General features: G+C 37.2%; 1 protein-coding gene across 5 annotated transcripts in view; it reads right to left on the minus strand.

Moving 5' to 3' along the window:
- The window catches only part of LOC103221287 (EGF-like and EMI domain-containing protein 1), a 476,806-nt gene that overhangs the window by 417,061 nt on the left and 46,616 nt on the right, over positions 1–13,129 (minus strand). For all 5 annotated transcript variants that reach the window (XM_073023479.1, XM_073023478.1, XM_073023476.1 and 2 more), the window contains exon 2: positions 2,360–2,494. In XM_073023479.1, coding sequence (XP_072879580.1) covers positions 2,360–2,494 — 135 coding nt within the window. The remainder of the gene's footprint in view (positions 1–2,359; positions 2,495–13,129) is intronic.

Genomic DNA, 13,129 nt, shown 5'->3' on the forward strand with positions numbered 1-13,129 from the left:
CCACTACGGAATGCACTCACAACGGTGTTGATATCACCCACAAGAAGGTGACAATGAGTCATTGTTGTGAATGGGGGATGAAAAGAATCTTAGTTGATACAATGGTGTGTGACCTTACAAAGGAACACAGTAAATAAATGGATATAAAGAATATGTGTAGTATTAAAATTTCATGGCACAGAAGGAAGCTACAGGAAAAAAAAAGTTTAAAAAGGCTCTTTAGGGGGGAATAATAAGCCAAAGTTTGAAAACACTGAGTTATTTTTGCCGACATATCAACAGATCATAATACCAAATATCTCCAAACAGGCTGATTTCCTTTCTGGCAAGTCAACTTCATTTTTTATTTTTTTATTCCAAAAGTACTAACATATTCTCTCCCTTTCATATGCCACCCCTATATTTCTAGTCCAAATTGCTTTCATTATTCAAGGTCAATTTCAAGTTCCACTTCCTCTAACTTCTCTTTTCCTACCAAGCCAATGTAGATTCCTCTTTCTCTTTTCTCAAAAATTGGACTCACTGGCTGTACCATTTTAATGACAATTATTCACCATCTGGAATTGTAACCCAACATTTTGTTCATACGTCTCTTCAATCAGGACTTAAGTATAGGTCTGTATACCTACATACAAACAAAACAGATACGAGCATGGCAAAGACACTGAACATCTTCAAATACTGCCTCTACTCCAAACTCAGTATCATACACAGAATGTGCAAAACTACTAATCTCTTAAGAATAAAAATATAAAACCTGTTTTACTTATTTATATTTGTTTTCCCAAGTATCTATAAGGTAATGAATTTTATTTGATTCAGTCCATTATCAACAAAGATTAAAATTCATGGGGGGAGTACAAAAAGTCTAAATAAAAAGCCATTTTCAAAGCAAGTACTCTAATAAACACATCATACACCCTATAAATAGGATTTCCATTCTAATTTGTTTGAAAATAAATTTTTCTGCTACGGTATTATACTACCTACTGTGTACCAAGCGTTGTGCCACATGTGTTAAATCTTATCTATGAAGATTTAATCAATTAATCTTCATAAATAACCATGTGCAGCATTTTTTTTTTAACACCACAACTAAGACACAGAGAAATGTAGGAACTTTGCCTAAGGCCACACAGCTGTGAAGAGCCAGGGGAAGTTTTCTGATTTAAACACCATTAAAAGTTTTGAGTTGACCTAGTGTAGTTACTCACACCTGTAATCCCAGAACTTTGGGAGGCAAAGCTGGGAGGATCATTTGAAACCAGGAGTTCGAGATGAGCCCGGACAACATAGCAAGACCCCTGTCTCTACAAAAAACAAAAATTAAAAAATTAACTGGGCACAGTGGCACACACCTTTAGTCCCAGCTACTCAGGAAGCTGAGTTGGAAGGATCGCTTGAGCCCAGGTGTTTGAGACTGCAGTGAGCTATGATTATGCCACTATACTCCAGCCTGGGCAACAAAGCAAGGCCCTATCTCTAAAAATATCCCACAAAATTCCTGAGTTTAGATGAAAAACAAAAACTATTCATCTAAAGGTTCAACATACACCCCCCCCACACACACACAATGTATATGTAAACATCCACAATTATGAATTATTTAGTCTTATATTTTATTTAGTCCTATATTATTAGTGATCCAACATTTTTATACAATGGCAAACCCAGTTATTTATAAATGTTCTCAACTTTGTGTTGGCAATAATAATAGTAATAACAAATTCTTTGTCAACCTGAAACCACACCTTTTTTTAACATTAAGTATCCTGAATTTTGATCCTGAACCCATCATCAACTATTTGTGTTAAGAGGTTCTTAGATATTTTGTAAAACTATTTCAAAACTTTGAGGGAAAAAGAAAGTCTGTATGAAGCCTTGACGCCTAGAAAGCATTGTGGACTCTTGCTTTTTCTCTCCTCTTCTAACCCGCCGAGTTAATCCTAATTCAAAGGCCATAAAAAAGTTAAAGAAGCTCTAGGTTTCAAAGTGTTACAAGAGTACCAAGGGCAGGTCAGACGTTGGTTCACAACTGTAGATCCCCTGGATCCAAGTCGTGCTAAATTTAGCAAACCAACACAATATTCCTTGTTTCTGTCAGTTTTCTGATCTTTAGCTTTCAATGGTACACCATGCCATGAGGTAAAATTAGTGGCATCTAACCCAAAATACCTCAGACACAAATGAGGTCTGAAGTAATAATATATCTTGTCTCTGAAGAAAAATATGTAACTCTAAATGTTCTTGGTGGCCACACCTTATGCGCATTTACTTAATAAGCATAAAATTTATTGGATGAATATGTAGGTGTTTGGTGTTGGTTTTTAATAATCAAAGAGTACAGAAGCACTCTTACCTTCTTTCATAGCTCACACACCAACTTGAGCCAGTACAGCCTTGTCTCCAGAGTTTGGCAATGTCCGTGAATGCCCGAACATATGGGTGTGCAAGTTCAACCACAGTCACTTGCTGTTCTTCACAAACACTTGGCCTTGAAAAAAAGAATAGAAATCTAATCAAAATATATATGTTTATATATGAAACGTTGATTTCTCCATCTTCCACAAAAAGCTTGACATGTTATGAAAAATACATAAACTAAGAAAGAAAAATACAGGCAATACAAAAACAACACCAGGACCAGGAAAAGAAAAATCAGAATAAATTTTAAAGACCAGAAGAAATTTAGAAGATAGATATAAACATCATAAATTCCCACAAAGTTAGAAAAATTGAGCTGTAGATTAAGTTCTGAGTGCTTTGGTAGCCAAAATTTTAAAAGAAAAGAAAAATTGCAGGATTCTCAATACTCATGAAGAAAAAGCAAGCCAGTTCATCAAGAGAAGTTAAATATTTCCTGGAAATTATTTCTGAACAATATTTTCAATCTGCATGTTTAATTGGGTTTCTCAGGTAATTCTTGTTTAAACACAAGTATTTTTCCACCACTATCATTATATTAATATTTCCTTACAGAAAGTTTGTACAGATTTACAGGAATTTAGACCCACTATCTTTAATTTTTCAATGAGGAAGGCTAACACTAATAACCTGGAATACCAGAATTCAATTTTTTTAATAACCTTTTGTGATTTGAAGAATGCTTTACTTAGTGATGAATGATTTACTAGTTCATATGAATTGTTTTACATGTGAAAACAACACTACTTGTAATATCCAGTTAGGCCAACCACTCATGCTTTTTCTACATTCAAGATCATTTACATGCCATGCACTGACCCTGCTAGGAATGTAACAGATGATGCAGACTTTGATGTTCCTGCCTTCAAGACGCTCACAGTCTGGCATAGTCTCCATATTCATAATCTTCTGAAAACAGAAATGAGCTCTGATTCAGAAGCTCTAGTCATCCCCTAAATAGCTCTGTGAACTTTTCCACTGACACAATAATAATACCGATAAACATCTTAGTGCTTTTCACACTATATATCTTTTACATCACACTCTGTGACTGCAGTCCCTTTTTGCTAACACTGTTTTCTGTGCCTCTACATCTCACCATCTCATTTCACAACCTAATTCTCACTTCTAGATATATTTCTGAAAGGTGATTGTTTGGATCATTAACCTCACCTAAATTAAGTGAAGTTCAAGTTGAACTTTATTTATGAGTTTGCATAGCACATTTTAATACTTTAGGTAAATACAGAACTGTAATAAGACAAGGAATGTAAAACCTGCACATAAGACAGGCATCCATAAAATCATCAAGCATTGTATAATGATCCTAAAGAAAACCATAGCTTTTAAAATTTCCATATTAGATTATCTGTAAACTGCTATGCCTACACCTTTATGTGCTATATATTTTTTTGTGAGGCAACAGCATTAATTAGAAAGAGCTAACAGCACCTTTGTTTTTTTGTTTGTCAATCGTTTGAATTCTTACACCACATACAAACTTGAACTCCATTTTGCAGTCTTTATCTATCCATCCATCCATCCATCCACCCCTACCCATCCATCTATGCATCCAACAAATACTTACTCTATGCCTATGTGTGTAAAGCATTGTGCCAGAAGCATCCCCCACATGTGATTTGAGTATACATCGCTTACTTAGGAGGTACAGAAAACACTGGTAAGAAAGTAATGAAATTAGACAAAGAAGGAGAATTAGCAAATAAAAATGTATTATCAAGCCAGCCAGCATTGGATATGTTGGAAGGTGAGGGAACCTGGGCATTAATTTCTGTCAGTGGTTGGTTAAAAGCTACTTCCTCCCTAGTATTTCAGGCCCAAAGCACAGCAGACAGAGCCAGCTTCCAGAAACCAAAGTAAGTCCTCAGGCTAAGAAATGCAATGCTGGGAGCTGGAAGCCTGTCAGGTGTGCAGGGGTAAAGGAGAGGGAACCTGGGTGCAGCACTGACAGTTCCAGCTGCAGGTGGTACAAATGAAAGAACTAACACAAGAACAGAAAATCAAACACTGTATGTTTTCACTCATAAGTGGGAGTTGAACAATGAGAACACATGGACACGGGGAGGGAGCATCACACACCAGGGCCTGTCGGGGGCTGGGGGTTTGGAGGGCTGGGGAAGGAATAGCATTAGGAGAAACACCTAATGTACATGATGGGTTGGTGGGTGCAGCAAACTACCATGGCATGTGTATACCTATATAATAAAACTGCACGCTCGCACATGTACCCCAGAATTTAAAGTATAATTAAGAAAAAAAGAAAAAAAAAAGAAAGTCCATATTCTCTTTGATTTGACAATCTAAATAGAAGAGAGAGAAAACTATAAAACACCTAAATAGATACAAAATGTGGCATGCTAAGATGGAAGCAATTAAGGTGCTAGAATAGAGATAAGAGAAGCTCATGTAGATTCATTAATTACGAAAGGCCTCAGTGAAGAGGTGACACTGTGACCTAAGGATGAAAAGAAGGCAACTATGGAAGAGCCAGGGATGCCACTCAGATGGAAGGAATAGAATGAGCAGAGGTTCTAAAAAGGGAAAAAGCTTGGCGTTCTGAGGATCTGAAGGAAAGACAAAGTGGCTGGAACGATGAGATGCTTGGTGGGACAGGAGGGGCCTTCCAGGCCAAGAAGTTTTGATCTTAGTGCATAGGAAGCCATAGAGATTTTCAGAGTTCTCATTTCTGGACACATCTCCTATAGCCGGGATCTGGAGATGGATGTATTATACTTTCCCTCCCTCTCTTTGATGCCAACTGTAGCAAAGCTTTAGAAGACTCAGCTGCCACAATACCACCATCCTCCTACTCCCCTTCCTGACTCCCAAAAGTCTCCAGTCAGGGAAGGAACAAACCTTGGGCACCAGGACATTTCAGAAAGAATTTGTGTTAACATCCCTCATCAGAAACTCCTATCGTTCGAAGTCTTAAATGCCTCCCTTACTAAGAGGGGATATAAACTCTCACCCCTAGCTGTTTCATGACATATTCCCTATAGGCCACTATTGCATGCATCAGTTAAACTTTTCTCCTATTAATTTGTTTGTTGTCAATTAATTCAAAAGCCCCCAACTATTCAGACCTAAGTTGATACAGGAAAAGTTTTCCCTCCAATACAGAGAAGAACCAGGTTATTATCTCATACCAGTTAAAATGGCTACTAGTAAAAAGTCAAAAAATAACAGAGGCTGGCAAGGTTGCAGAGAAAAAGGAATGCTTATATACTGTTGCTGGGAGTGTAAATTAGTTTACCCATTGTGGAATACAGTGTGGTGATTTCTCAAAGACCTAAAAACAGAAATACAATTTGACCCAGCAATCCTATTACTGGATATATACCCAAAGGAACACAAATCACTCTATTATAAAGACACATGCATGTGTATGTTCATTGCAACACTATTCACAATAGCAAAGACATGGAATCAACCTGAATGCCCATCAATGACAGACTGGATAAGGAAAATATGGTACATATACACCATGGAATACTATGCAGCCATAAAAAAGAATGAGATCATGATCTTTGCAGGAACATGGTTGGAGCTAGAGGCCATTATCCTTAGCAAACTAATGCAGGAACAGAAAACCAAATATCGTATGTTCTCACATATGAATGGGAGCTAAATGATGAGAACACATGGACACATAGCAGGGAAAAACACACACTTGCGGATCCCTAGGAATCAGAGGGTGGAGATTGAGGAGGAGGGAGAGGAACAGGAAAAATACCTAATAGATACTAGGCTAAATATGAGAGTGATGAAGTAATGTGTACAACAAAACCCTGTGACACAAGTTTACCTATATAACAAACAAGCGTATATATCCCTGAACTTAAAATAAAAGTTAAAATTAAAACTGGGTATTACTGATTCATAATTAGGTTACACACATGTCAAAGACTATCATCTGGATAATATTGATGCTTCAAAATCTATTAAAATAAAAAAAAATCACTCAATATATAGAAAAATCATGTAGTTGTATGTTTGAAACTTTTGTATACATGTGTACTTAATGTGTACTCTTTGTTAATAGGAACATGGATATGTGAACTTGTGTGTACACATACATACACATATTCAAGCTTGTACATTTTGTTGATAAGTTTTTCTTTTTTTTTGAGACAGAGTCTTGCTCTGTCGCCCGGACTGGAGTGCAATGGCCAGATCTCAGCTCACTTCAAGCTCCTCCTCCTGGGTTTATGCCATTCTCCTGCCTCAGCCTCCCAAGTAGCTGGGGCTACAGGTGCCCACCACCTCGCCTGGCTAGTTTTTTGTATTTTTTAGTAGAGACGGGGTTTCACCGTGTTAGCCAGGATGGTCTCGATCTCCTGACCTCTTGATCCGCCCATCTAGGCCTCCCAAAGTGCTGGGATTTTGTTGATAAGACTTTATACTTACTAAATGTTTTTCTCTGCCTTGTTGTGGATCCTGATAAATGTTGGAATATATATATAGGCATACATATATTGGAAAAATTTTGGAATATATATTTTGAAGTTTCCCACTAATTATTTTGGATTTTACTCATTATAATTCTGAGTATAGAACCTTACTCAATATAATTAATATAAAATATTAATTCTTTACATATTTTGAGGCAATTTTGTTAAGGATTTACAAGCTGATGATTATTATATATACTTGGTGAATTGATCTTTTATCATTACATAGTGTTTCTGCTAATGCATTATAACATACTTTGTACTGTTTTATCATAAAATCTATTTGTCTGATATTAATATTTTTATATCCTCTTTCACTTGGTTAGAATTTCTTAGTTATATTTGGTTCTGTTACCTTAAATCTTGCTATATAGTTTTATGAGTCAATCGTTGCATTTTTTAAAAAATCCAATTTGTTAGCTTCTATCTTTTAGTAGGTAAACAGAGTTACTTACATTTTCATTAGAAGTATAACTGTACCTATTTCATCATCTCATTTTGTAGCTTCTGTTTACTAGCAGTTTGTATTTTTTCTTCTTTCTTATCTCTACTTGATGGAAAATATTTTCTATATTCCATTTTCCAGAATTTATTTGGCCTAGTTCTAAATTATATTTCTAATATTTTAAATTTTTATATTTTATATCTAAATACATGCTATTTTTTTGATAGAACAGAAAGTTATTCATTGTGATATAATGAAAAACTTGGCCTTTGTCCCGTATTCCTGGCATGGGGCTCCTAAAACCCTTGAAATATCCTGAGTTATATGCTAATGTGGTAACCAATTGTTTGTTATGCTAATGAAGTGATGCCCTGTAGTCCCTGGATAGCTTGAGGATGGGGGCCATTCACCTGAAAGACCAACCATATAATTAGCAGATCGGAACTTTACTACCTGACCTCCAGGGAGGGAAAAGGGCCTAGAGATTGTGTTCAATCATGTGGCCAATGATTCAACCAATCTTGCCTATGTAATGAAACCCCAGTAAAAACTCTGGATACTGAGGCTCAGTGGAGCTTGCTGGTTAGTAAACACACTGATGTGCTGGGAGGATGACATGTACTGACTCCACAAGCAGAGGACACAGAAGCTCTGTCTTCCACCCAGACCTTGTCCTGCATATCTTTTCTTTTTTCTTTTTTTTTTTTTTAATTTATTTATTATTATTATACTTTAAGTTGTAGGGTACATGTGCATAATGTGCAGGTTTGTTACATATGTATACTTGTGCCATGTTGGTGTGCTGCACCCATCAACTCGTCATTTACATCAGGTATAACTCCCAATGCAATCCCTACCCCCTCCCCACTCCCCATGATAGGCCCCGGTGTGTGATGTTCCCCTTCCCGAGTCCAAGTGATCTCATTGTTCAGTTCCCACCTATGAGTGAGAACATGCGGTGTTTGGTTTTCTGTTCTTGTGATAGTTTGCTAAGAATGATGGTTTCCAGCTGCATCCATGTCCCTACAAAGGACACAAACTCATCCTTTTTTATGGCTGCATAGTATTCCATGGTGTATATGTGCCACATTTTCTTAATCCAGTCTGTCACTGATGGACATTTGGGTTGATTCCAAGTCTTTGCTATTGTGAATAGTGCTGCAATAAACATACGTGTGCAATCAATAGAAAAAGAGGGAATCCTCCCTAACTCATTTTATGAGGCATGGGCAACAGCTGCATATCTTTTCATTTGGCTGTTCTTCCGTATGTGTATCCTTTACGGTAAAACTATAATCCCAAATATAATGCATTTCTTAATTCTGTGAGTAATAACAACTAATAATAAAATATTGATAATAGCAAATTATTAGGATTTTCAAGCTTGAGAAGGTCATGAAAAGCACCAAATTTATTTACAGTTAGTCAGAAGCATGGGTAGCCTGGGCCCCCCCAAGACTTGAAGTTGTCACCTGAAGTGGGAACAGTCTGGTGGAGGACTTTGCCTTTAATCATTGGATCTGTGCTAATGCCAGAGTAGTTTGTGTCAGATTTTAATTGCAATACCCAGTACATGTCAGACAGCTGGGTTGAAACACAGGTTTCATTCATTAGGTTTATTCCTTCGAACAAGAAAAAAATATATAGCATGTTTCATCTACCAAATGACACACTAAAACAGAGACCTTTTAACAGTCAATAATTAATTAAATCATCAATCTATCTTGCCAAATTCCCTGTTCATCTTTCTTGCAATGCACACATCTCATATTTTATTTGATGTGTGTGTGTGTGTGTGCGCGCGCGTGTGTGTTTGTGTGTGTCATTTATTTCTTTCAGGATTTAACACTTGTTTGATTTTTTAATAACTTTAAATATTTTTATTTCTGCTGGAATTGATAGTTTGATCAATGATTTTGATAACTGCGTTCCTTGGAATTAGTTTTATTTGTTTTGAATTTTGGTTGGCAGGCCATATCTTGACTGGAAAGTTCCTCACTCTTTTCTCCTTATCTATCTAGTGTAACAGGATTTTCAGGAGATATTTTCTTATTGACTTTGTTTTTTGTTTGTGTGTGTGTGTGTTTGTTTTTGTTTTTGTTTTGAGACAGAGTCTAGCTCTGTCACCCAGGCCGGAGTGCAGTGGCACAATCTCGGCTCACTGCAACCTTTGCCCCTGGGTTCAAGTGATTCTCCTGCCTCAGCCACCCAAGTAGCTGGGAATTACAGGTGTGAGCCACCACACCTGGCTAATTTTTATTTTTAGTAGAGATGAGGTTCACCATGTTGACCAGGCTAGTCTCAAACTCCTGATCTCAGGTGATCTGCCTGCCTCAGTCTCTCAAAGTGCTGGGATTACAGTCATGAGCCACCACGCCTGGCCAGTTTTTTTTGTTTTGTTTTGTTTTTTTTTGTTGTTGTTGTTGATGTTGTTTTTTTGATACAGAGTCTCACTCTGTTGCCCAGGCTAGAGTGCAGTGACACAGTCTCGGCTCACTGCAACCTCTGCCTCCTGGATTCAAGCACTTCTCATGGCTCAGTCTCCTGAGTAGCTGGGATTACAGGCATGCACCATCACACCCGGCTAATTTTTGTATTTTTAGTAGAGACAGGGTTTCATTGGCCAAGTTGGTCTTGAACTCCTGACCTCAGGTGATCCACCCACCTCAGCCTCCCAAAGTGCTGGTATTACAGGCGTGAGCCACTGTGCCCTGCCAAAGCCACTGTGCCTGGCCAACTGACTTTAAATTGTGGCTAGAGACCAGAACTAAAAAGTAAAGGCACTAAACACTCCAAAGAGTATCACCAAGAAAAGCTGTAAGACATCTCCCCACATGATGTTTTTAAATACTGGAAAACCAGCCTTACTACTATCAACATCCATTTCTCCTTAATTCTTTCTCCCTTTAAAATAAAAGACTTGGGAAAGGAGGGGAGGGAATAAATACATTGACCTTGAGCCACAGGGCTGCTAGATGAAGCAATCACACATCCCATCAAAGAAGGGTTAAGCATGTGGACCACTGGCAGGAGTCAAATGGAGAGTGGGCTTCCCCTCTCTGTGATGATCCTCAGAGACACACTGGGTTGAGGCAAATACTTACCCCAAGAAACCTGGCACAGCACCTAAGACAAAGGGCAACAACTTCAGACAAAACCAGACCGAATCCAAGCAACATCAGGCACCATTTCCATCACTAACAAAATTAGTGTCCTTCACCTTCTTCCCTACCAATCTCAACCCAGAAGCAGCTAGGGCTGTTAGAGGAAAAAAGGGAAAAAGGGGGCGGCTTGGAACCAGACCACAACTCCCTGTGCCCTTTGTCTTACTGATTCCTTCCAGCTACCAGGGCTCTAGTTCTAGTGTGTGATGGCAGAAAAAAAAAAAAAAAAAAGCCAGATTTTGAAAATATAAGTTTTAAACTACACTAAAATAAGTTAGTAAGTTAATGTGACTGATAAACTTTGGAAACTGCTAGTGATATGTTGTAAGGATGGAAGAAAAAAAATAAACAGTTCCATGTTATATCCCAACACAATGAGACTTCTTCCAAGCCAGTATCACTAGTTGATGTATAGTTCCCTCCACTTGGCATGTGGAGTGCCCAATCCAGAACCAGGTATCAGCTTCCTGGAATTCAGTGTCCCATGCACCAGTTGGAAGGAAGGTGAGATGGCTAGGAAGGGACAGTTTCTAGTTTCATGTTGTGAGTTGGATTTTTTTGTTTGTTTGCATGTTTGTTTTTGAGAAAGGGTCTTACGCTGTCAGTGCTCCCAGGCTGGAGTGCAATGGTATGATCACGGTTCACTGCAGCCTCAACAAGCCAGGCTCAAGAGATCCTCCCACCTCAGCTTCTCATGTAGCTGGGACTACAGGTGCACACTACCATACTGGGCTAATTTTTGTACTTTTTGTAGAGGTAGGATTTTGCCATGTTGCCTAGGCCAATCTCAAATTTCTGGGCTCAATCGATCCACCTGTGTCAGTCTCCCAAAGTGCTGGGATTACAGGCATGAGCTACCGTGACCACCCATGAGTTTGGTTTTAAGGCACTATTATGCTTCTTCAACACTTCAAGCCTCATCACGTAAATCGAAGCCACCTCTGCTTCCAGACCCAGCACTTAGCAAGCCCACACACATCCCAGCTCACCACTGCTTGGCATTTCTGAATATTTTCTGGTTCAACTAAAGGTCTAATTTTAAATTTTCACATAATAATGTGGTTTATTATTATTTTTAAAAAAATACTTTATCCATCTTTAATAGGTATTTTGAGTAGCGAAGCCTCAAAATATGAACTTACAATATCATATTGACCAAAAGTCCTGATGTACTTTTTATAAACTCTTAAATATAATATTTTTCCTCTAACCTCCTATAAAACATTAATGCTTCCCATGTCTAGCACAGAGAAGGTATTCAGTAAATAATACCTGAATAAGTGAATGTACGACTTTCTCTGAAAAGGGCTCTAGCAATGAAGATAACACAAATAACTGAACATATATAAAGCATTTAGAACACAGCTAGCACATAATAAATTCTTAGGAAATATTAACTATATTTTTAAACTCATAAAGTCTGAGGCTAGATTTCTCAAAAAAAAAATATTCTGTAGAATTTAACTTCTGCACCACTGTGGATTTGTAATGCAATGAAACAAATAAAAGTAGATAATGTGTCTTTTTTAGAAATCAGAATCTAATATGACACTTCCTAATGAAAACACTAATTAAAATTAATAAGAGGCACCATACCACAGGGGCAGCTGTCTGACCCTCTGTCCCCTCAGGTATGGATAAGCTTCTACTCGGCAGGATTATGACATAATTTGAAAGCAGGTAACAACATTTCTTTTCCTTAAACTATTAGCATTCTACAGTCAACAAACAAAAGTGTGGTGACCTGAAAGTTACCTTGAGGTATTAAATCAGAATTCAAGGTTAAAAATGAATCCACACTTATGTTTCAAAAGTTTATTCCTATATGCCACTTCCCTCTTTGTTTTAATGTGCTAGATTCCACCACAACCGCAAATTAATTTTTTCTGCTCCCTAAATGAATTACACATAACTGTTTCTAAAAATGACTACAGACATGAAAGTCATTTTCACTTAATAACTATTAATCTCATATTTCTTGGTGTCACTTTAGTATGAAATGCAAACAAAAATTATGCTAAACATTGCAAATTTATGGGCAAACACCAGGGCTTGATTTATATTATTATAGATGGTTTATCACCAGAAGCAATCTAAACAAAACTCCATCAGATAGATGTTATAATTTGTATTTATTTCTCCCAGAACTAAATGGTTCTTCAATTTCAGAACTATCATTAATTTCTTATAAATGCAAATCTTTATTTCTTATCTTAATCTACAATGATTTCTCTAAGTCTTCAGAAGATTAGGTTTCACATAAAATATTCAAATAACAATTATAAATGATACTTTGTTTTCCCTGGGCAATCTATTAGCTATGATGCAGAAACTAAAAGGAATGGGTGGTGGTCTATATTGATCAAGGATACAATAGGCTAATACCATACCCCTCTTTTCTTTTAAATGATCACCTCACATTTCCAAATCAAACCATAAGAAAAGCTTTCTTAGTGTTTGTGAATATCTTTAAATTGCTTTGCCCACCTCTTTAATTATCTTATTTTATTATATTTTCTTTCAGGATCTCTGGGAAGACCTAAGCCACTGCACTGATCTTAATCAAGAGGTAGCTGCAACTATGTTTTCTTCACTTGCTTTTTATTGCCATCTCAAAGCAGACA

This window comes from Chlorocebus sabaeus, chromosome 15 (genome assembly GCF_047675955.1).
Source record: "Chlorocebus sabaeus isolate Y175 chromosome 15, mChlSab1.0.hap1, whole genome shotgun sequence".
Classification (NCBI taxonomy): domain Eukaryota; kingdom Metazoa; phylum Chordata; class Mammalia; order Primates; family Cercopithecidae; genus Chlorocebus; species Chlorocebus sabaeus.